The sequence below is a fragment of the Pristiophorus japonicus genome, chromosome 3 (assembly GCF_044704955.1).
Source record: "Pristiophorus japonicus isolate sPriJap1 chromosome 3, sPriJap1.hap1, whole genome shotgun sequence".
NCBI lineage: Eukaryota > Metazoa > Chordata > Chondrichthyes > Pristiophoridae > Pristiophorus > Pristiophorus japonicus.
Genome location: NC_091979.1, coordinates 266,843,066 through 266,868,219, shown reverse-complemented (window position 1 = coordinate 266,868,219; position 25,154 = coordinate 266,843,066). Strand labels below are relative to the sequence as shown.

Genomic DNA, 25,154 nt, shown 5'->3' with positions numbered 1-25,154 from the left:
TGGGACCTTGTCAAAAGCCTTTTGAAAGTCCAAATACATCACATCCACTGGTTCTCCCTTGTCTACTCTGCTAATTACTTCATCAAAAATTCCATAATATTCGTCAAGCATGATTTCCCTTTCATAAATCAATGCTGACTTGGACCGATCCTGTCACTGCTTTCCAAATGCACTGTTATTTCATCCTTAATGATTGATTCCAACATTTTCCCCACTACTGATGTCAGGCTAACCGGTCGGTAATTACCCGCTTTCTCTCTCCTTCCTTTTTTAAAAAGTGGTGTTGCATTAGCTATCCTCCAGTCCATAGGAACTGCTCCAGTGTCGATAGACTGTTGGAAAATGATCACCAATGCATCCACTATTTCTAGGGCCACTTCCTTAAGTACTCCGGGATGCAGACTATCAGGCCCCAGGGATTTATCGGCCTTCAATCCCATCAATTTCCCTAACACAATTTCCCGCCTAATAAGGATATCCTTCAGTTCCTCATTCTCACTAGACCCTCGGTCCCCGAGTACTTCTGGAAGGTTATTCGTGTCTTCCTTCGTGAAGACAGAACCAAAGTATTTGTTCAATTGGTCTGCCATTTCTTTGTTCCCCATTATAAATTCACCTGAATCTGACTGCAAGGGACCTACGTTTGTCTTTACCAATCTTTTTCTTTTCACATATCTATACAAGCTTTTGCTGTCAATATTTATGTTCCCGGCAAGCTTCCTCTCGTACTCTATTTTCTCCCTCTTAATTAAACGCTTAGTCCTCCTCTGCTGAATTCTAAATTTCTCCCAGTCCTCAGGTTTGCTGCTTTTTCTGGCCAATTTATATGCCTTTTCCTTGGATTTAACACTATCCTTAATTTCCCTTGTTAGCCACGGTTGAGCCACCTTCCCCGTTTTATTTTTACTCCAGATAGGGATGTACAATTGCTGAAGTTCATCCATGTGATCTTTAAATGTTTGCCATTGCCTATCCACCGTCAACCTTTTAAGTATCATTCGCCAGTCTATCCTAGCCAATTCACGTCTCATACCATCGAAGTTACCTTTCCTTAAGTTCAGGGCCCTAGTTTCTGAATTAACTGTCACTCTCCATCCTAATAAAGAATTCTACCATATTATGGTCACTCTTCCCCAAGGGGCCTTGCACAACAAGATTGCTAATTAGTCCTTTCTCATTACACATCACCCAGTCTAGGATGGCCAGCCCACTAGTTGGTTCCTCGACATATTGGTCTAGAAAACCATCCCTAATACACTCCAGGAAATCCTCCTCCACTGCATTGCTACCAGTTTGGTTAGCCCAATCAACATGTAGATTAAAGTCGCCCATGATAACTGCTGTACCTTTATTGCACACATCCCTTATTTCTTGCTTGATGCCATCCCCAACCTCACTACTACTGTTTGGTGGTCTGTACACAACTCCCACTAGCGTTTTCTGCCCTTTGGTATTCCGCAGCTCCACCCATACCGATTCTACATCATCCAAGCTAGTGTCCTTATTATTGCGTTAATTTCCTCTTTAACCAGCAACATCACCCCGCCTCCTTTTCCTTTCTGTCTATCCTTCCTAAATGTTGAATACCCCTGGATGTTGAGTTCCCAGCCTTGGTCACCCTGGAGTCATGTCGCCGTGATGCCAATTACATCATATCCGTTAACTGCTATCTGTGCAGTGAATTCGTCCACCTTATTCTGAATACTCCTCGCATTGAGACACACAGCCTTCAGGCTTGTCTTTTTAATACACTTTGCCCCTTTAGAATTTTGCTGTAAAGTGGCCCTTTTGGTTTTTTGCCTTGGGTTTCTCTGCCCTCCACTTTTACTATTCTTCTTTCTATCTTTTGCTTCTGCCTCCATTTTATTTCCCTCTGTCTCCCTGCATAGGTTCCCATCCCCCAGCCATATTAGTTTAACTCCTCCCCAACAGCACTAGCAAACACTCCCCCCAGGACATTGGTTCCTGTCCTGCCCAGGTGCAGACCGTCCGGTTTGTACTAGTCCCACCTCCCCCAGAACCGGTTCCAATGTCCCCGGAATTTGAATCCCTCTCTTCTGCACCACTCCTCAAGCCACGTATTCATCTGAGCTATCCTGCGATTGCTACTCTAACTAGCACGTGGCACTGGTAGCAATACTGAGATTACTACTTTTGAGATCCTACTTTTTAATTTCGCTCCTAGCTCCCTAATTTCGCCTCGTAGGTCCTCATCCCGTTTTTTTACCTATATCGTTGGTGCCTATATGCACCACGACAACTGGCTGCTCCCCCTCCCTTTTCAGAATGTCCTGCACCCGCTCCGAGACATCCTTGACCCTTGCACCAGGGAGGCAACATACCATCCTGGCGTCTCGGTTGCGACCACAGAAACGCCCATCTATTCCCCTTACAATCGAATCCCCTATCACTATTGCTCTCCCACTTTTTTTCCTGCCCTTCTGTGCAGCAGAGCCACCCACGGTACCTTGAACTTGGCTGCTGCTGCTGCTCTCCCCTGATGAGTCATCCCCCTCAACAGTACCCAAAGCGGTATATCTGTTTTGCAGGGGGATGACCGCAGGGGACCCCTGAACTACCTTCCTTGCACTGCTCTTCCTATTGGTCACCCATTCCCTAAAGAAAATTCTTTACCCAAAGAGTGTGGAACTGGGACTGGTTGAAGCGAATAGTATAGATGCATTTAAGGGGAGGCTCGACAAGCACTTGAGGGAGAGGGTTATGGGGATAGATTTAGATGAGGAAAGACAGGAGGAGGTTCAAGTGGAGCATAAATCCCGGCGTGGATTGGTTGGGCCGAATGGCCTGTTTCTGTGCTATATATCTTATGTAATCCTTCTAAACTCCAGAGAGTATAGGCCCATTCTACACAATCTTTCACCTTAAGACAGCCCTCTCATCACAGGAATCAATCTAATGAACCTTTGTTGCACCGCCTCCAAGGCAAGTATATCCTTCCTTAGATAAGGAGACCAAAACTGTGCACAGCACTCCAGGTGTGGTTTCACCAAGGCCTTGTACAATTGTCACCCCTCCTGCACCAGCTCGCGCTGTATCTTGCAGTGGTTCGCCGCCACTGAGGGACGTCATCAAGGTCCAGGTCGGTGATTGGAGCGTGGGCAGGTGCAGCAGGAGCAATGAGGTAGGGGCGAAGGAGCGGCGAGAGATTGTAGAGGGACGTGATCGTGGCCCAGGAGAGGTGTGCGTTCGGGGCCCAGGAGAGGCGTGAGTTCGGGGCCCAGGAGAGGCAATGGCCTAGGGGCAGCACGGGCCAACCCACACAGCGATGTGTGTGCGCACTAGGTTCGTGCAGCAGAGCAGGTCTCCAGTCGTCTTGGATAACCCTTGCCACTGGACCAAAGCCTAGCTCTGTCAAGCCCGTGTGGTGGCTGGTGTGCAACGGCCACACCACATTAAAAAAAAATCCATGCACAGGCATCTTCCACCCTTCAACATGTAGTTCGGGACCTGGAATATTAGGTCCTTCATTGAAACACCTGTGAACTCATCTTTTTTTGGCATCGAAGCAAGTCATCCTCGTTTTGAGGGACTGCCTTTGATGATTGTTGTATATGGAGACTGAACACTGTGAGCTCAAAGTAAAGTGTGACCTTAGTCTTTTATTGCATGTCTCCAGAGTGCCTCTCCAACCCTGTGAAGCCTCCTTAAATACCTGTACTCCCAAGAGATTATGGGATTCCTTGGGCTCCAGGGGATGAGCCTCTGGTGGCTGTACAGAGTAAATACAAGTATACACATATAACAATGATGATGTACAATTGAGCAAGACTTCTTTACTCTTATACTCCAACTCCCCTTACAATAAAAGACAACATGCCATTTGCCTTCCTTATTGCTTGCTGTACACCTATATGCTAACTTTCTGTGTTTCCTGTACAAGGACACCTAAATCTCTCTGAACACCAACATTTAATAGTTTCTCACCATTTATAAAATATTTTGTTTTTCTATTCTTCCTACCAAAGTGAATAACCTCACATTTCCTCACATTATACTCTATCTGCCTCCTTATTGCCCACTCATTTAACTTATTTATATCCTTTTGCAGGCCCTTTGTGTTCTCCTCACAGCTTACTGTCCCACCTAGCTTTGTATCATCAGCAAACTTGGATACATTACACTCGATCTCTTCATCTAGATCATTAATATAGATTGTAAATAGCTGAGGCCCCAGCACTGAACCTTGCGGCACCACACTCATCATCATCATCATCATCATAGGCATTCCCTCGGAGCTGAGGATGACTTGCTTCTGCCCTAAAAACGAGTTCTCAGGTGATTGAAGAGTCCGATGCAGGACCTACAGTCTCTGTCACAGGTGGGGCAGACGGTGATTGAAGGAACGGGTGAGTGGGGTGTCTGGGTTGTCGTGTGCTTCTTCCGCTTTTCCTATACTTTGGGCGGACTTGGACCGGGGATTCCCAGGTGTCAGTGGGGATGTTACATTTCTTCAAGGAGGATTTGAGGGTGTCCTTTAAGCGTTTCATCTGCCCACCTGGGGCTCGCTTGCCGTGTCGGAGCTCCGAGTAGAGCGCTTGTTTTGAGAGTCTCATGTCAGGCATGCAGACGATGTGGCCCGTCCAGCGGAGCTGATTGAGCGTGGTCAGTGCTTCAATGCTGGGGATGTTGGCCTGAGCGAGGACGCTGATGTTGGTACACCTGTCCTGCCAGTGGATTTGCAGGATCTTGCGGAGACATCGTTGGTGGTATTTCTTCAGTGCTTTGAGGTGCCTGCCATAGTCCATGTCTCTGAGCCATGTAGGAGGGCAGGTATCACCTCTGCTCTGTAGACCATGGGCTTGATGCCGGGTTTGAGGTCCTGGTCTTCAAAATCTCTCTTCCTCAGGCGACCGAAGGCTGCATTGGCACACTGAAGGCGGTGTTGTACTTCATCATCCATGTCTGCCCTTGTTGACAGTAGGCTCCCAAGATATCGAAAATGGTCCACGTTGTCCAGTGCCTCATCGTGGATTTTGATAATCGGGGGGCCGGTGCTGTGTGACGGGGTCAGGTTGGTAGAGTACCTTTGTCTTATGGATGTTTAGTGTAAGGCCCATGCTCTCATATGCCTCGGTATAGGTGTTGCGATGATGAAGGATGCGACGACCTTGGATCTGGTCTGGAAGCAGCGGAGGGTGAACAGATTCCCATTGGTTCTATAGTTTAGCTCCACTCCAGTGGGGAGCTTGCTGAGGGTGAGATGGAGCAGTGCAGCAAGGAAGATCGAGACGAGCATTGGTGCGATGACACAGCCTTGCTTGATCCCAATCCGAACGTGGAATGGGTCTGTGGTGGATCCGTTGGTCAAATCACGGCTTGCATATCATCATGGAGCAAGCGGAGGATCATGACAAACTTTTGAGGGCAGCCGAATTTGAGGAGGACGCTCCATAATCCCTCACAGTTAACAGTGTCGAAGGGTTTTGTGAGGTCAAAGAAGGCTATGTACAAGGGTTGATGCTGTTCTCTGCATTTCTCTTGTATCTGCCGTGTGGTGAAGATCATGTCCATTGTGCCGCTTAGTGGGCGGAATCCGCATTGCGACTCTGGGAGAAGCTCTTCAGCCACAGGGAGAAGACACTTGAGGAGGATTCTTGCAATGACTTTCCCGGTGGTTGACAGAAGGGAGATTCCTCTGTAGTTACTGCAGTTGGACTTGTCACCTTTCTTGTAGATGGTCATGATTACAACGACTCAGATCTGCTGGAATGATCTCCTCCTTCCAGATGAGAGAGATAAGGTCATGAATCCGCGCCAGCAGTGCTTCTCCGCCAAAATTTAGTGCTTCGGCAGGGATTCCATCTGCTCCTGATGAATTGTTGTTCTTCAGTTGTCGGATGGCTTTTTCAACCTCATGCCGGGCTGGGGATGTGCTGAGGTGTTGGCGGGTGGCATGCTGTGGGATGGAGTCAGGGACACTCACGTCGAAGACAGAGTCTCGGTTGAGGTGATCCTCGAAGTGTTCCTTCCAGCAGGCACTGACTGCCTCTCTGTCTTTCATGAGCATCTCTCTGTTCTTGGCCAGTAGTGGGGTAGGGCCTTGGGTGCTTGGGCCGTAGGTCGTCTTGACTGCGCTGAAGAATCCTCGCACGTCATGGTTGTTGGCTGGCTGCTGATTTCTTCAGCTTTCTCCACCCACCTTCTGTTCTTTAGGTCACGGGTTTTCTGTTGAACCTCGGCCTTCAGACGTCTGAAGAGCTGCTTTCCAGCCCTCGAGTTGTGTTGCTGCTTCCAGTCCAAGAATGCCTTGCGGGATCTCCTGGTCATTCTCATCAAACCAGTCTTGGTGTTTCCTGGTCGAGTGACCGAATGTCTCTTCGCAGGTGCTGATTATGGAAGCCTACCAGTTACAACCTGTCAACCTGAAAAAGACCCGTTAATCCCTACTCTCTGTTTTCTGTCCGTTAACCAATCCTCTCTCCATACTAATACATTACCTCCAATACCATGAGATCTTTTGTAATAACCTTTTGTGTGGCACCTTATCGAATACCTTTTGGAAATCCAAATATACTACATCCACTGGTTCCCCTTTGTCTACCCTAAGAGTTACATCCTCAAAAAACTCTAATAAATTTGTCAAATTGATTTCCCTTTCATGAAACCATGTTGACTCTGCCTAATTATGATGTTCTAAGTGCCCTGATACTTCTTCCTTAATAGATTCCAGTATTTTCCCGATGATTTACGTGATCAGTGGCGTACATTTAACAAGATATTTCATAACTCTCAAGAAAAATATATCCCAGTGAGAAGGAAAAGGTGTAAACGAAAAGATAGCCATCCATGGCTAACTAAAGAAATAAAGGATGGTATCCAATTAAAAACAAGGGCATACAAATTGGCCAAAACTAGTGGGAGGACAGAAGATTGGGAAGTGTTTAAAAGCCAGCAAAGAATGACTAAAAAAATGATTAAGGGAAAATAGACTATGAAAATAAAATAGCACGAAATATAAAAACAGATAGCAAGAGGTATATAAAAAGGAAAAGAGTGGCTAAAGTAAATGTTGGTCCCTTAGAGGACGAAACCGGGGAATTAGTAATGGGGAACAGGGAGATGGTAGAAACTCTGAACAAATATTTTGTATCAGTCTTTACGGTAGAGGACACTAAAAATATCCCAACAGTGGATAGTCAAGGGGCTATAGTGGGGGGAAGAAACTTAACACAATCACAATCACTAAGGAGGTGGTACTCAGTAAGATAATGGGACTAAAGGTGGATAAATCCCCTGGACCTGATGGCTTGCATCCTAGGGTCTTAAGAGAAGTAGCGGCAGGGATAGTGGATGCATTGCTTGTAATTTACCAAAAATCCCTGGATTCTGGGAAGGTCCCAGCAGATTGGAAAACTACAAATGTAACACCCCAATTTAAAAAAGGAGGCAGACAAAAAGCAGAAAACTATAGACCAGTTAGCCTAACATCTGTGGTTGGGAAAATGTTGGAGTCCATTATAAAAGAAGCAGTAGCAGGACATTTGGAAAAGCATAATTCCATCAGGCAGAGTCAGCATGGATTTATGAAGGGGAAGTCATGTTTGACAAATTTGCTGGAATTCTTTGAGGATGTAACGAACAGGATGGATAAAGGGGAACCGGTGGATGTGGTGTATTTGGACTTCCAGAAGGCATTTGACAAGGTGCCACATAAAAGGTTACTGCACAAGATAAAAGTTCACGGGGTTGGGGGTAATATATTAGCATGGATAGAGGATTGGCCAACTAACAGAAAACAGAGAGTCGAGATAAATGGTTCATTCTCGGGTCGGCAATCAGTAACTAGTGGGGTGCTGCAAGGATCAGTGCTGGGACCCCAACTATTTACAATCTATATTAATGACTTGGATGAAGGGACCGAGTGTAATGTAGCCAAGTTTGCTGATGATACAAAGATGGGAGGAAAAGCAATGTGTGAGGAGAACACAAAAAATCTGCAAAAGGACATAGACAGGCTAAGTGAGTGGGCAAAAATTTGGCAGATGGAGTATAATGTTGGAAAGTGTGAGGTTATGCACTTTGGTGGTGGAAAGATATCGAAAAGCAAGTTATTATTTAAATGGAGAAACATTGCAAAGTGCTGCAGTACAGCGGGACTTGGGGGTACTTGTGCATGAAAAGCAAAAAGTTAGTATGCAGGTACAGCAAGTGATCAAGAAGGCCAATGGAATCTTGGTCTTTATTGCAAGGGGGATGGAGTATAAAAGCAAGGAAATCTTGCTGCAGTTATACAGGTATTGGTGAGACCACACCTGGAATACTGCGTACAATTTTGGTTTCCATATTTACGAAAGGATATAGTTATTTTGGAGGCAGTTCAGAGAAGGTTCACGAGGTTGATTCTGAAGATGAGGGGGTTGACTTATGAGGAAAGGTTGAGTCGGTTGGGCCTATACTTATTGGAATTCAGAAGAATGAGAGGTGATCTTATTGAAACGTATAAGATTATGAGGGGGCTTGACAAGGTGGATGCAGAGAGGATGTTTCCACTGATGGGAGAGACTAGAACTATTTCTGCAGCCACCTCTTTTAGAAATCTATGATGTAGGCTATCAGGCCCTGGGGATTTGTCAGCTTTTAGTCACATTAGTTTTTCTATTACTTTTTCTCAACTTTTTTAATTACATTAAGTTTCTCATCCTCATTAGACCTTTCGTTCCCCACCATTTTAGGTATGCTTTTTGCGTCTTCTACTATGAAGACAGATACAAAATATTTATTTAACGTTTCTGCCATTTCCTTATTCCCCATAATAATTTCTGCTGTCTCAGCCTCTAAAGGGACCAACGTTTACATTTGCTACTTTCTTCCTTTTTACATACTTGTAGAAGCTCTTACAATTGTTTTTTTTATATTTCTTGCTAGTTTTCTCTCATATTCTATTTTTTCCCTTTTTATTCATTTCTTGGTCAACCTTTGCTGGTTTCTGAAACTCTCCCAATCCTCAGGCTTATCACTATTCTTCGCAACATTATTTGCTTCTTCTTTCAAACTAATGTTATGCTTAACTTCTTTAGTTAGCTACGGATGGATCACTGTTCCAGTGGAGTTTTTGTTTCTCAATTGAATGCATTTTTTCTTGAGAATCATGAAATATTTCTTTAAATGCTAGCCACTGCTTCTCTACTGCCATACCTTTTAATCTATATTTCCCAATCTACCTCAGTCAACTCGCCCTTCATACCTATGTAAATGGCTGTGTTTAAGTTTAAGACTCTAGTTTCGGACTTAGGTAAGTCACTCTCAAACATAATGTGTAATTCTATATTATGATCACTCTGCCCCAGAGGATCCCTTACGATGAGAATGTAGTGTTGTACCAATGTGTTGTGCGATAGAATGGCAGGGCATGCAGTACTTTAACACAGGCAGTGATACCATGCATGTACCGAGCAAAAGGCAAGTGAGAGAAAATATAAGCAGTCGAATCATTCCTGGGCCGCACTTGAGTGCCTCATCATTCAGTTACAGAGAACTGTTAGCAGACCCTCTAAGCACAGATTACCTGTTCACACATTCAGCTAAGAAACAGTATATGCCCAAAGGGGAACAGTGAAGAACTTTGCCTCATCAGAACCACCATATTTTACAGCTGTAACAAATAAATCTGAAATAAAATTTTGATCTGAAAAAATCTAGAGACTGGGATACTGATATAACATTAATGTTCCTCACTTGTTTTTCTGTGTCTCTATTTCTTCACCTTTCCACCACAGTATCTGGTCTATATCAACAGTTATTAATTTGATGTTTCATTCTTTTCAGCCTTACAAGATAAGGGAACAAGTGCTGGGAAATGTAATATATTTCCACTTTGGCCACATCTAAGTTTATTACTTTGAAGAGAATAAACAGTGCTGTTATGCCATGGGCAAGAACACTGCAAGATTAAGATTTTCTTGGTGTGTCAGAGTGCTAGAGTACCAGTGATAAAGATTATCCATTACTAGCTACGGTAGGGGGAGGGGATTATTTAAGATAAAACTGTGCTGTAAAATGTGTGAGAGTTAGATTCGAACTGGAGATTCTCCACACTCAGTAACTGATCACAGTTGGAGCTATGACGAGAAGGGGAGATGTATACCTGAAAGAAGAAGTGAACGTGAAATGAAGAGTTCAGAATAACTCAACATGAGCTTGCAGTTTCTAGTGCATTGATACAGAGCTACTATACTGTGTGGACAGCCTAAAACAGGGAAAACAATATTTGAAGTTAAAGGCCTTTGTAGATGGTCTCGTTTTGGATTGCCAATTGTGTTTAAAGGCTCTATTTCATTGAACTTTGTGAATGTGTGAAGAAATTGCTTTGGGGCGCTAACATGATGCAACACAGAGTACTAGGGGATGGCTTGTACTTGTGGTTAGTTCAATGCTGAATTCCGGATGTGTCAGGTCATTAAAGGGATGTGATAAAGATTGGTAAAGTGTTTCCCCAAAGTGAGGGGATTGAACTCCAAGGACAGAAGTCAACCTGAGCTGTTCTTGTGTTCGTCAGCGTGTTCAGCCAGTGCCCAGCTTAGGCAGGTACCTGGGGCTGATTGCCTGCCCATTCCTGTGGTCAAGGAATGTGACACTGTAGCCATTGAGAACACCTTGGTGCAAAGCTACACATCTGAACAAGGTGTGCCTCTCCAAAAATGCATTTGAATCTCAAGGAACACCATCCGAGAAGGCTTCACAGCATGGCTGTAATGAAGCCTGCAGATACAGTGATGTATCACTCTAAAATAGCAACAAAATGGGTTTCAGTTCGGAGCGTTTAGTCAGTTCTTGACCTTTGCCACTATATGGGGCACCGTATTTGCGGTCGGAGGCTTCCCGCGGGCAGATGCCTCCGGCCTGCAAAAAGTCTAGGAACTTACCCGATAGTCCCAGAGGTTCGGACACTTGCGCTCCTGGGCCTCTGTGCGTAGGCATGCATAGAGGCCCACAGAGCCCCTGGAATCATGTGAGCTTGCCGATCCAATCAAAGAAGGGAATCCTCAGTCATACTTATAGGGATTCTGTACATATGGAACCCCCATAAGTATGAATGGGGATCACATAAAAAATATCTCTACACATCAAATACATTTTTTTTTAAATTACATATTTAAAATGAATTAAAATGACATTTAGTTAAATTTTAAAACAAATATTCAGGGCTAGAAATTGCGTAGCGGCCCATTTGGGGCATTAACTTTTCAAGCAACACAAAATTATCGCTAAGTCAAGCACTATCACTTCCTTTAGAGCGCTAAAGGGAGTGAGATCATCATTGTAGGCGATCCCTCAAATGAGGATGACTTGCTTTCACACCAAAAGGGATGAGTTCACAGATGTTTCAATGAAGGACCCGATATTCCAGCCCTGAACTCCAGGGGTGGAAGATGCCCGTGCGTGGATTTTTTTAACGTGTGGTGACCGTTCCACATCAGCCACCACATGGGCTTGACAGAGCTCGGCCTTTATCCAGTGGCAAGGGTTAACCAGGACAACTGAAGACCAGCTCTGCTGCACGGACCTAGTGCGCACACATATCACGGTGTGGGCTGGCACGTGCTGCCCCTAGGCTCTTCTGGGCCCCGTACTCCCATTCACCGCACCTCTGCCACAATCTCTCACCGCTCCTCCGCCACGATCTCTTGCCACTCCTCTGCCACAAAACATTCGCCGCACCTCCGCCATGATCACTCGCCAAATCTTAGCCACAATCCCTGACCATTCCTCCGTCCCGATCATCTGCTGTATTTCTGCCTCGATCTCTCACCGCTCATCCGTCCTGACCTTCCCGCTCCTCCGCTGTACCTGGGCCCTGCCGATGTTCCTGCCCACGCTCCAAATGGCGACCTGGGTTTTGATGACATCACCCAGTCACCCTCCTTGAAGCCGTCGCACCATAAACCATAGTCACACACCAACCTCTGCTACAGAGACAAAGGGCAAACCAGACTAGACCTGGTTTACAAGCGCAATTGGTACAGTATCAGACACAGGACCTGACTCTAAGGGGGGAAAGTACGACAGTAACAGGGCATCCCAACACTAGCCAGAAAAACAGGACCTGGAAATTACAACCTGCTAGACCCATTTTGATATTGGGGAATTCTAACCTCTCTCAGGTAAAAGGTCGTCTGAATTCAAACACACAAATTGACAGCTTTCCAGGAGCCAAATTTATCCATATGGCCCTGGAATGGTCCCTTGTCCAGAAATGTAAAAAGTGGTGCTTTCAATTGGCATCATCCAGCGAACACAGGAAGCACTAACTGCAACCAATTAGTCACTGCTGAAAATGGCAAAAAATAAATTTCCAAATGCACAAATGTGGGTGACTGAAATCAATTTCAGTGAAGTACTCCCACAAACTGAGAAGGATACAATCCGGGAGTTAAATCAATATATAAAAACCCAACCTACATACCAGCAGTTTAGTACATGCTGAAATTACCCCTCGTCCCGTCCAACAGGTTATAAAGTTCCGACTTGAGACTTATGAGAAATTACACAAGACACACGAGTTCTGCCTTTAACCTTTAATTGACAAAGACAGATTCATTATTCGAGCAGTACACCAATAATATCAGAAATCATACATACAACAACCCGCAGATGATCAGTCCAGGGTTGATTGTTAGTCTTTGTTCCCGAAATGACTGGCCAGGTCACCTCTGAGAGAGGGGCGGTAGCAGCAGAGGGCTGAGCACTGTTCTGTGCAGCACTGCTGTCTTTGGAGGCTCCTTCCCTCGCTTAAAGGGAAGGACCAATGTTGGTTTCATTTTATTTTCGTCAGACTGCTGTGGGCCACGGGATCTGCGCTAGGTGCATAATGGCCACAAGCACTCTGAGAGTGCAGGGCTGACAGATAGCGGGCTCCAAAAAAAAACAAAAGACACCAGACTGGGGAGATTAATAAATTTTGGCTTACCTGACCACCACTACCTTTAGATAGCACTGCCGAAGCGACCGGCTGAGGTGACGACAACTCCTGCAGCTATCGTTGTTGACACCCGGCGATGCTGCAGGAGGCGGGAGCGAATATCACATCCAGAGCGGTAAAGGGGCGCTGCGCACCAGATAAAGTCACGATCTACAGGACGCTATAGAGCGAGGCGGTAAGTGTTAACACTGGCGCAAAACCACCAGGGAAGTTCGCGGGTGTCGGTGAATTCGCTGCGCCCAGTCAGTAACCCCGTAGCGCCCCGCTACCGCCCCCCGCAGGCGCTAACGGGAGGCGCAAACCAGGCTAATTTTTTGAAAAATAAATGTACATGTTTTAACGGGGCTGAATATAAACTAACACAGGGTCTATAATGTAGAAATGATTGATAACATTTTATTTTTCTGTTTTTCTAAAACTTTTACGCTGGTAAAAGCAGGCGTAAGAATTTCACGGGCATTCGCTGGGCAGATGTTGGGCAAATAGCCCAAATCTCCGCCCGCAAATGCCCTTTTTCTGACAGATCCCAAGTTCTGGGTTTAGGCACTTGTGCAGCACATGCCGAAACCCGGAACTTGAGGCCCCTACGGGCCCGTGCGCACCTTATACGTGCCCGTAGGGACCGCAAGTTAATGCCCACTGTATTCAATTGTGGGAATAAAAATTAACAGCCAACTGCCCCCAGCCTAGTCACACTTTCTCCAGGCTGATTGTGGAGCAGCATTGATGGTGTAGGAATGATTTATGACTTCCACACTTCCCACATTAGAGTCGAGATTCTGCCTACTTCAGCAGGTCCAATGCTGCCGGAGTAGGTGGTGGATTGCGACCCTGCTGCTGGCTCCAGTCCGCTCTGTGAAAATAATTTTATATTGATGGGGCTTGTTAAGCCCGTCCTGCGAGGTTCTTGGCCAATTAAAAGGAAGCGGGTCTGAAGCTGTAATTTGAAGATGCGCCATCCGCCGGTTTTCTTAAAGGGACCATATCCACATTCATTTTGACAGTTGTGCTCTCAGTGTTCTACAGCATTGAGCTGCTGCAAACACTGACCAGCATTGCACAAAGATGCACGCTGCACCCAGGCTCTCCCATCACTCCCTCCATGTGCTTATGGAGGGAGTCACAGCACACAGGAAGGTTCTCTTCCATTCCAGTGGGTGTAAGAGACTTCCCCAGGAGCCTGGTTGCACACTGCACAGGAGAGCACAAGCAGGGATGTCGTCAGGCACAAACGTTTCAATGATCTCAGTGGATCACAAAATGTTACTGCAAAGCCGCACTCAACCTCATCCTGCTGTGCCACACATCACATCCCCATCACTCTGCTTTCCCTACCCTACTCCTGCACATCCTTACTCACACCAACTTACCTTGCACCCCAACCCATCCCTCTCTCTCTATCTAGATTATCAATTCCCCATTTCACTAGTCACCCCTCACACTCACATTCATCCTTGTCCAATCATACCTACTAACAACACAGAGGGTATGCACTTTAGTGTTTTAGCCAATGTTCATGTAAAAATTCTGTTAATGTGCTGTCAAAAATTGAAATGTTTAATTTCAATACTTTGCATTTTTGGACAGATCTGTGTGTACCTTTGGAAGTGGCGTAGTGGGTTGCAGTGAATGGTGAGACATAACGGTACCCACACAATGGTGATGAGTGTGAAAGGAATGGTGTGGGCATTACAGGGATGCATTATGGAGCTGGTGTGGGGTGGTGCCAACCTGGTGCATCATGTGGCAGCCAGGGTGTACAGTGTCAAGTGAAATAAATGTAGCCATGGTGAGGCCATCTCAGGCCTCCCAGGCAGCAATGTGGTCAGATGCTGATGTCCTGTGTCCTCGGCAGCATCAGATGATTGTTGTTGGTGCTGCTGGTGTGCCTAGTGATGCTGGTGTTGGGGCTGATCGTGGTGGGATTCTGAGGACCAAGGTGAGATTTTTTTCAAGGGCATCGATGCTGATGGAATAGATGGTAGGTGAGGTTGAGATGACAGAAGCGATCTGTCAATGGTTCCAAGGAGGTGACAGTGGATAGATCTTCCACTGTGCACTTCCAAAGTGCATAAAGCTCAAAGGTGTCTTCCAAATCCTGAAGGCTCCAGCTTCTAACATTGGAAAGTGAACAGCTGTGAAATGGTAGCTTTTATACCACTTTTGCAGCTGTCACCTATTCAGAGCAATGGAGATTCACTGAAAACCCCACCTACTTACCTGATGTGATCCCCGAGCACCGTGAACCTTGTCAAAAACCTGGAAAAATGGTAAGTACAGGTTAAAATGCTGTTTACATACCTTTTAATTAACTCTTAACAATGTTAATTGCCTCCCCCGCCTCTTGGTATCAGGTCTGTTAAGTCTGTTAAACGCTGACAGACCCGACCCCTGGGAGACTAGGGTGGAGGCAGGTTGACAGCGGCTCCTTACCCACTGTCAATCTTTTCTATTTTGTCAGCTGACCCGCCTCCAAACCCACCCTCTGAGCACTGGAAACATTGTGGCCGTGGTGTTAGAGTGGGGTTCATTGACCTGAATCCTCCGAAAACAGAAAACCACACAGGTGCATTATCTCCCATAATCTTTTATTTAACCACTAAGACACGGATTAAATAAGAACCCAACATAAGCTGTACTGGAGGCTTCAAATGCCTGGTGGCCAAACCAGACAATCACTTGAAGTCTGTTGAAATCTTTAGACGTCTTCTCTTGGCAGACTGCAGTAAAAAAAACGAGGCAGAGTGTCAATTCTTATATTTTTTTTGTGTTCAAAACTTCTCTCTTCTTTCAGGTGTACACCTCGATGATTGGCTCATTCAAGCATGGCTGTTCCCTTTGTTCTTCCTGGCTGGTTCAAAGTTTAGTGGGGTTACTTCACCATGAGTGTCACTTGTTACAGTTTAATGAAGGTCTTATCTCAAGACAGTGCTGGTCGCTTCCACTGGTATCATGGCAACCGCAGATTTGTCCTTGGTTACAACTGCTTTTTCAAAATCTAGTAATGTGTTAAAAATGGTCCTCTGTATTCCTGTTCTCAACTTGCATTTTAAAGTGCTATAGCCATCTTTAAAGGTTCTCTTTTGTATTACAGTTCTTCTTGCTGTCAATGATGTTTAAAATAGATTTCTCTTCAATGGTGAAATCCATCGTTAAATCGTGTCCTCCTGGCCTAGTCTTGTCAGAAGGAGAGAAAAATAAGGCCACATACATCAGGCACATAAATGAAGTTTTAAAATAAAAGTGATTTTCATTTTAATTGCTCCGTATGTCTAACCTGCAAGATACGAAAGCAGAGATGAATTATATAAAACCAGAATTATAGATTTTTTTTAATTCTTCCTTGTTCCAGTTGCTTTTTCAGGTCTGGGTTTTACCACCTTCTATTTAGCTGGAAAGTTGCACTGTTTCACGGACATTGGTCAAGGAAAAAGCTGGAGACTGTGTGCTGCCATCCTCCCTCTGTATTGTGCAGTGATGATAGCCTTGTCGCGGACGTGTGATTACAAGCATCACTGGCAAGGTGAGCTGCGCTAGCTGTCAAACCTCCCCAGGCATCACATTGCTTTGGCTGTGCTTGGCTGAGAGAAGAGAGCAATTTTAGAGTGATTCCTTTACTGTGTTACTCTTTTATGTGACTTGTAAGCCTTGTGCGTCGAGAGTTAATGATCTAATTATAAAAATGGTTGCATTGTTTCCACCCCCTGCATGCACATTCCTCAAAGGAAGGAAAGGAAAACAAATTAAAAAACAGAAAATGCTGGAAATCTCAGCGGGTCAGGCAGCATCTGTGGCTAGAAAAACAGAGTTGATGTTTCAGGTCGATGACCCTTCGTCAGAACTGGCAAGTGTTTGAAATAAACGGATTCTTAAGGAGCACTGAAAGGGAGAGGAGGAAAGTATGAAAGGGAAGGTCTGTGATAGGGTGGAAGACAGGAGAGATTAGAGACACAAAAGGGATGATGGGCCGACTTGAGATTGTAATGGAAGAAGTTCGAAAAAGATGAGTCTAGACAGGGTGTGAATGCACCCTCCCCCCTCCCACCTCGATCTTATGTATTTTTCTTTCCTCTCTGTTTCCAACGGCAGCTGGTAATTATTCTGCCATTCACACCTGATCTAGACTAACCTTTTTCTAACTTGTGCCATTACAATCTCAAGTTGGCCCATCATCCCTTTTGTTTCTCTAATCTCTCCTGTCTTCCACCCTATCACGGACCTTCCCCTTTGTTCTTTCCTCCCCTCCCCCTTTCAGTGCTCCTTAAGAATCTGTTAATGTTGATCATTTGCTAGTTCTGACGAAGGGTCATCGACCTGAAATGTTAATTCTGTTTTTCTCTCCACAGATGCTGCCTGACTCGCTGAGACTTTCCAGCATTTTCTGTTTTTATTTCAGATTCCAGCATCCGCAGTATTTTGCGTTTGTATTAAAGGAAAAGGAAACTTGGTTTGGCAAACCAGCTGGTGTAAAAATCTTCAGTCAATATAATTTGTTCCTCATTATTCGCATGAAAAATGGCAGTCAGTTTAAAACCAGTCCTGACCTTTCCAGAGGAACGCCCATTGATCAGTCACTGTTGAGCAGTGAGGCACATTTGAACAATTCCATTACTGAAAGAGGGGATCAGTTCGCTCAATTCTGCTCTGCGAACAAGCAGGATAAATGAGGAAGAGCAGTGGTTTGCAGCACCGAACAAAACGTGGTGAGACAACCGTGAGTCTGTGAATTCTCAGGATGAGTGGTTACTTAAATCCTGAAGACATCAGAAGATTCACCCCACCAAGTAAAAGAGCAGGGAGTTCCCTTACTTTCCCAACCAACTCTCCTCTCTCATCCAGCACCAACACTACAGATTAACTCGCCGTTCATTGCACTGTTGGTTGTGAAACCGTGCTATGAACTCATTTGCCACTGTTGAAGAGTTTCAGAGTTGCATAGCATTAGAAATAAATTACCAGTGTAACAGCCATACCAACAATCATGGATTCGGCTAGTATGTTCAAGGCAGGAGATCAATTAAAATTTAAGAGCAACTTAAATAGCTTTAGAAAGTGCCAGTGTACAGTAATAATGCAGCTAGAAAAATAAGATCACCTTACTAAGGGTTAGGTTGAACACGAGCACATTTTCATAGAGCAGGAAAGGTCGTGTGGGAGAAAGAGTAGTTCAAAGATACACATCTTGAGGATGATGGAAGAGACACCATCAGGATTTAACTCAGTGCAAAGTGTGACAGTTCTGACAGGCCCGGTACTTGTTGTAGGTCATAATGATTGAACAAAATTGAGCAATTGAGGAGGTACTCTACCAAGATCATTGAGTTCAGAATTGGAAGAGAAAAGTGAGTCAAAAATGGTGAGATTTCTCTTCAGGAGAAAACTATAATCATTATTTGTAACTGATTCCTGGAAGAGGCTCCTAATGGTAATGTTCAGTCTTTAAGAATAAAGCCTAGAAATTAGATTGTGCAACATTATTATACAAATGCTCAATGCTTTTGTATCAAATTCCTTTGTCCAGTACTTTAACAGAATCATTCACCCTTTTATTTTAAATGCCACCATCAAAATAACAGAGAAACACAATACTGTACACCATAGAACCTTGGAAGTTTACAGTGCAGAAGGAGGCCATTCAATCCATAATGTCAGTGCCAACTGTTTTCAAGCAACTCAAAACGAATCCTATTGCCTCTTCCTCTCTCTTTTGCCCTGTATCTTCCACTGTTTCAGATAATTATTTAACTTAAATGAAGTAGTTTTTGCTTCAACTGCTCCCTATGGCAAGGAATTCTACAATATTACACAGTGTAATATTCAGTGGTGGGTCTACTAAGTAATGCAAGATCCAAGGAAATAGTTCATTGTGCAAACAACGTGAGACACCGCTATCATCACCATCCCTTAATTTCAGACACATTGGTGAAAAATGGTCTGTTGGGTTTCAGTGTGTGCAGCAAATAAACACAAAGTATTCACTGATGAGTTTCACATTCCGTTCATAAGCGAAGTGCTGTCTCATGATCTTTAAGATTTACTCCAAGGACAGCAACGTTATAACGAGATGCACATGAAATGTCGAACTGTATGCACAGGCAGTAAAAGTACTGTGCACTCTCAGCTTGATGCCAATTGCTGTTGGGAAACTTGCAACGGGTTTTTGTATCTGTCGTTTGCACGACTTTAAGATGATGCTTTCAGAAGCTAACAATTAATAATACAACATTAAAATCATATCAGAGTTTTGACTCAATCAAAAGTAACAGCTTGGTTATACTGAGTCCTATTGTCAGAATCTGGTCTTGCTCTGTCTCTGGTTTGTGCTATATTAGCGTCAGTTTCATGGGAAACCAATTAGAAACCATCACGCAAGCTGGGTTTTGGTGGCTCTGGTAACTATCATACTGCATAGTGAAATGAAGATTTCAGAATCACCGAACACAGATGATAATGTTAGCAAAGGTGGGGACACAATGTGACATACCAGTTTTGTCACTGTTGTCTGTGTGGCTGATCACTTAAGAATATTTATCGCCTTCAAAGATAGTCTATAGTTCCAGATTGAAACTTTCTGCCGCTCACATCTCATAGCATGAAAACTCTGGGGCTAAAACTCCTCATGTGAGACCAGCAGGACCCCCAAAAAAATGACAGTTGAGTAAGGTCTTAGCCATTTTTAGAAATTCATATTTGCCTTATTAATAGCAGATCCACCATCTGTCCTTTAGAAGGCAAATGGAAGTAAGGGGGTAGAGTCAGAGGTTGAGATTCACTCCACCAGGAGTTCCCATCCCTCAGACTCGAGAGTCCAGTACACTGAGAAGGGTGAGGTGCTCTGAGAGAGAAATGTAGGCCCCATTGGTGGCGTATAGGCCAAGGAAGAAAGGGGGGGGGGGTTATTTTTTAAAATAATTTTCTATTCCTCCCCTTACACACTGGGTTGATGGGACATGGCCGGGGTTGTGGCTGGATAGGGGGTTGGAGGGCAGGAGCGGGAGGGGTGGGGGGAGGGGGAAGAGAGGATAGGTTGGGCAACCCCTTAACAAGGGCAGCTGGGCATTGGAGTTTCCAGCTGCCCATGGGCAGACAGGCACCAGGGATGCACCTGAAGTGGCGTGTGTGCTCATCTGTGCCATGTGAATGGGATGCCCAACCACTGATCTCACAAAGTTTGGTAGGGTTTCCGTGGATTTTTGCCCCTTTAATTTTATTACATACCCTTCGTCAGAATTAGGAATTGGAAGTTAAAATAGTCCATTTGTTTGACTGAATAAGGCAAAGGTGCAAGGTTGTGGAGAACAGCAGGTAAAGAGTTAGAAACTTTAACCAGTCTTTTCCGTTGCTAAATGTTGATGGACCTGTTGTGTTTTTCAACATTTTATCCTTTTAATGTGGATTTCCCTTTCATCGACACGGTTCTTGAACAAGTTGCCTCCAGATCCGTGCCATCTTCCTTGTAACTCCATATTTGAATCTCTCCAATCAGGTTCCAATCCACCCCAAAGGAACAAATCAACACTAAGATCAGGACAAATATTTGCTGTAACTGCAACAGTGGTACACAAACCCTCCTCATCTTCCTTGTAACTTTGGACACAGTTGATGACACCAACACTATATTTTCATCATTCACATCACAGTATTACCCGAACATCTCCCCAGCAATTACTTCTGTTGTGTATCTGTAAAGCATGTACTACCATGTTCAGCCACTAGGGAGCGCATCCCCTGAAGTCCCAAGGGATCCCAGCATCCCTTGGGAGCACGGTATATAAGCCGGCCCCTACGGCCTGTTCCTCACTCTGGAGTGTCTTAATAAAGACTGAGGTCACTGTTACTTTAACCTCCCTGTGTGCAGTCTCATCTGTGTTAGGAACACAATAACTGGCGACGAGTATACAAATCCAACGCAAAGATGCAGCAAACTGTGGGCATCCTGGAGAAGTTCTCGGAGGGTGAGGACTGGGAAGCCTATGTCGAATGGCTAGACCAGTACTTTGTAGCCAACGAGCTGGACGGAGAAGGAAGCGCTGCAAAAAGGAGAGCGGTCCTCCTCACGGTCTGCAGGGCACCGACCTACAGCCTCATGAAGAATTTTCTGGCCCCGGTGAACCCCACAGATAAGTCGTATGAGGAGCTGTATACTAGTTCGGGAGCATCTTAACCTGAGGGAGAGCGTGCTGATGACGAGGTATCGGTTCTACACGTGTCAGCAATCTGAAGATCAGGAAGTGGCGAGCTACGTCGCTGAGTTAAGGAGACTTGCAGGACAATGTGAGTTTGATGGCTACCTGGAGCAAATGCTCAGAGACTTTTTTGTACTGGGCATTGGCCATGAGACCATCCTGCGAAAACTTTTGACTGTAGAGACACCGACCCTCAGTAAGGCCATTGCGATAGAACAGGTGTTTATGTCCACCAGTGATAACACCAAACAAATCTCTCAGCACACAAGTGCTAGCAATGTTCATAAATTGACTGGAACTGTGTTTGCGAGCAGAAATGTACAGGGCAGAAACCACGAGTCTGCAACTGCCAGCAGGCCTCAGGTGACCCAGATGACTCAGAGTCCCCAACAAAGGATGAATGCAAGGCAATTCACACCTTGTTGGCATTGTGGAGGCTTCCATTTAGCCTAGTCATGCCACTTCAAAGGGTATGTTTGCAAGAGCTGTGGAACAATGGGGCACCTTCAACGAGCTTGCAGACGAGCTGCGTGCTCTGCAAAACCTGCCACCCACCACGTGGCAGAGGAAGATTGGTCCATGGTGGATCAAAGCAATTTCGAGCCTCAGAGAGAGGAGGCAGATGCTGAAGTACACAGGATGCACACATTTTCGATGAAATGTCCACCTATAATGCTAAATGTAAAATTGAATGGCTTACCTGTAGCCATGGAACTGGACACTGGCGGTAGCCAATCCATCATAAGTAAAAAAGATGTTTGAGAGACTGGTGCAACAAGGCACTCAGACCGGCTCTGAGCCCCATCCACACGAAACTGAGAACGTATACCAAAGAGCTTATCACTGTCCTGGGCAGCACCATGGTCAAGGTCACCTACAAGGGCATGGTGCACTCTGGATTGTCCCGGGCGATGGCCCCACACTGCTTGGAAGGAGCTGGCTGGGCAAAATCCGCTGGAACTGGGATGATATCCGAGCGCTATCACATGTCGATGAGGCCTCATGTACCCAGGTTCTGAACAAATTTCCTTCCCTTTTTGATCCAGGCATTGGAAACTTTTCCGGGGTGAAGGTGCATATCCACTTGGTCCCAGAGGCACGAGCTATTCACCACAAGGCGCGAGTGGTACCTCACATGATGAGGGAGAGTGTGGAAATCGAGCTGGACAGGCTACAACGCGAGGGCATCATCTCCCCAGTGGAATTCAGCGAGTGGGCCAGCCCGATTGTTTCAGTACTCAAAAGTGATGGCACGGTCAGGATTTGCGACGATTATAAAGTAACTATTAATTGTTTCTCGCTACAGGACCAATACCCGCTACCTAAGGCCGAGGACCTATTTGCGACGCTGGCAGGAGGCAAGATGTTCACCAAGCTCAACCTGACTTCAGCCTACATGATGCAGGAGCTGGAAGAGTCTTCGAATGGCCGCACCTGCATCAACATGTACAAGGGACTGTTCATCTACAACAGATGTCCGTTTGGAATTCGGTCGGCTGCAGCGATCTTCCAGAGAAACATGGAGAGCCTACTCAAGTCGGTACCACGCACGATGGTTTTTCAGGATGACATATTGGTCACGGGTCGGGACACCGTCGAGCACCTACATAACCTGGAGGAGGTCCTCCAGCGACTGGATCGCGTAGGGCTGCGGCTGAAGAGGTCGAAATGCGTCTTCATGGCAATAGAAGTGGAGTTTTTGGGGAGAAAGATCGCGGCGGACGGCATTCGGCCCACAGATGCCAAGACAGAAGTTATCAGGAATGCGCCCAGGCCACAGAACGTCACGGAGCTGCGGTCGTTCCTGGGACTCCTCAACTATTTTGGTAACTTCCTACCGGGATTAAGTACCCTCTTAGAGCCCCTACATGTGTTATTGCGTAAAGGTGGGAACTGGGTATGGGGAAAAAAACCAAGTAATTGCTTTTGAGAAAGCCAGAAACATTTTATGCTCCAACAAGCTGCTAGTATTGTATAACCCGTGTAAAAGACTTGTGCTAGCATATGATGCGTCGTCGTATGGAGTCGGGTGTGTATTACAACAAGCTAACGTTGCGGGGAAGTTGCAACCTGTCGGCTATGCCTCCAGGAGCTTGTCTAAGGCCGAGAGGGCCTACAGCATGATTGAGAAAGAGGCATTAGCGTGTGTGTTCAGGGTAAAGAAAATGCATCAGTACCTGTTTGGCCTCAAATTTGAGGTGGAAACCGATCACAAGCCCCTCATCGCTGTTCGCTGAAAACAAGGGGATAAATACTAATGCCTCAGGTCGCATACAAAGGTGGGCACTCGTGCTATCAGTGTATAACTATACCATCCACACAGGCCAGGCACTGAGAACTATGCGGATGCTCTCAGTCGGCTACCATTGCCCACCACAGGGGTAGAAATGGTGCTGCCTGCAAACTTGTTAATGGTGGCGCAGCCCGCAGACTTGTTGATGGTCATGGAAGCGTTTGAAAATGATAAATCACCTGTCACGGCCCGCCAGATTAGGACTTGAACCAGCCAAGATCCTCTGCTGTCCCTAGTAAAAAACTGTGTACTGCATGGGAGCTGGGCCAGCATCCCCATTGAAATGCAAGAGCCAACCAAACCGTTCCAGCGGCAAAAGGACGAGCTGTCCATTCAGGCAGACTGCCTGTTGTGGAGTAACCGCATAGTGCTACCCAAAAAGGGCAGGGAGATGTTCATCTCAGATCTCCACAGCACACACCCGGGTATAGTAATGATGAAAGCGATAGCCAGATCCCACATGTGGTGGCCCGGTATCGACTCTGACTTACAGTCCTGTGTACGACAATGCAGCGTATCTGCTCAGTTTAGCAACTCGCCCAGAGAGGCACCACTAAGTTTGTGGTCCTGGCCCTCCAGACCATGGTCGAGGACCCATGTGGACTATGCAGGTCCGTTCCTCGGTAAAATGTTCCTGGTGGTGGTGGATGCTTTTTCAAAATGGATTGAACGTGAAATAAAGTCGGGAAGCACCACCACCACCAGCATTGAAAGCCTGAGAGCCATGTTTGCCACCCACGGCCTGACTGACATACTGGTCAGTGTCAACGGGCCATGTTTCACCAGTGCCAAATTTAAAGAATTCATGACCCGCAATGGAATCAAACATGTCACCTCGGCCCCGTTTAAATCAGCCTCCAATGGGCAGGCAGAGCGGGCAGTACAAACAATCAAACAGAGCCTCAAACAAGTTACAGAAGGCTCACTCCAAACCCACCTGTCCTAAGTACTGCTCAGCTACCGCACGAGACCCCACTCGCTCACAGGGGTGCTCCCGGCTGAGCTACTGATGAAAAGGACACTTAAAACCAGACTCTCGCTGGTTCACCCCAACCTGCATGATCAGGTAGAGAGCAGGCGGCAGCAACAAAATGTAAACGATGGTCGCGCCACTGTGTCTCGGGAAATTGATCTGAATGACCCTGTGTATGTGCTAAACTATGGACATGGTTCCAAGTGGATCGCGGGCACGGTGATAGCTAAAGAAGGGAGTAGGGTTTGTAGTCAAACTAGACAATGGACAAATTTGCAGAAAGCACCTGGACCAAACAAGGCTGCGGTTCACAGACTGCTCTGAACAATCCACAGCAGATACCACCTTTTTCGAGCCCACAACACACACCCAAAGGATCAACGACACCTCTCCGGACCAGGAAATCGAACCCATCACGCCCAACAGCCCAGCAAGGCCAGGCTCACCCAGCAGGGCCAACAACACACCAGAACAGACATTTGTACCGAGGCGGTCCACCAGGGAAAGAAAGGCTTCCGACCGCCTCACCTTGTGAATAATTTTCACTTTGACTTTGGAGGGGGAAGTGATGTTGTGTATCTGTAAAGCATGCACTCCCATGTTCCGCCACCAGGGAGCTCATGCCCTGAAGTCGCAAGGGATCCCAGCATCCCTTGGGAGCACTATCTAAGCCGGCCCCTAAGGCCTGTTCCTCACTCTGAAGTGTCTTAATAAAGACTGAGGTCACTGTTACTTTAACCTCCCTGTGTACAGTCTCATCTG

At 45.8% G+C, this 25,154-nt stretch overlaps 1 protein-coding gene across 1 annotated transcript in view; it reads left to right on the top strand.

Moving 5' to 3' along the window:
* Positions 1–25,154, top strand: part of plpp4 (phospholipid phosphatase 4) — a 418,453-nt gene that overhangs the window by 350,564 nt on the left and 42,735 nt on the right. The window contains exon 6 of the mRNA XM_070874999.1: positions 16,293–16,463. Within this exon, the coding sequence (XP_070731100.1) occupies positions 16,293–16,463 (171 nt within the window). The remainder of the gene's footprint in view (positions 1–16,292; positions 16,464–25,154) is intronic.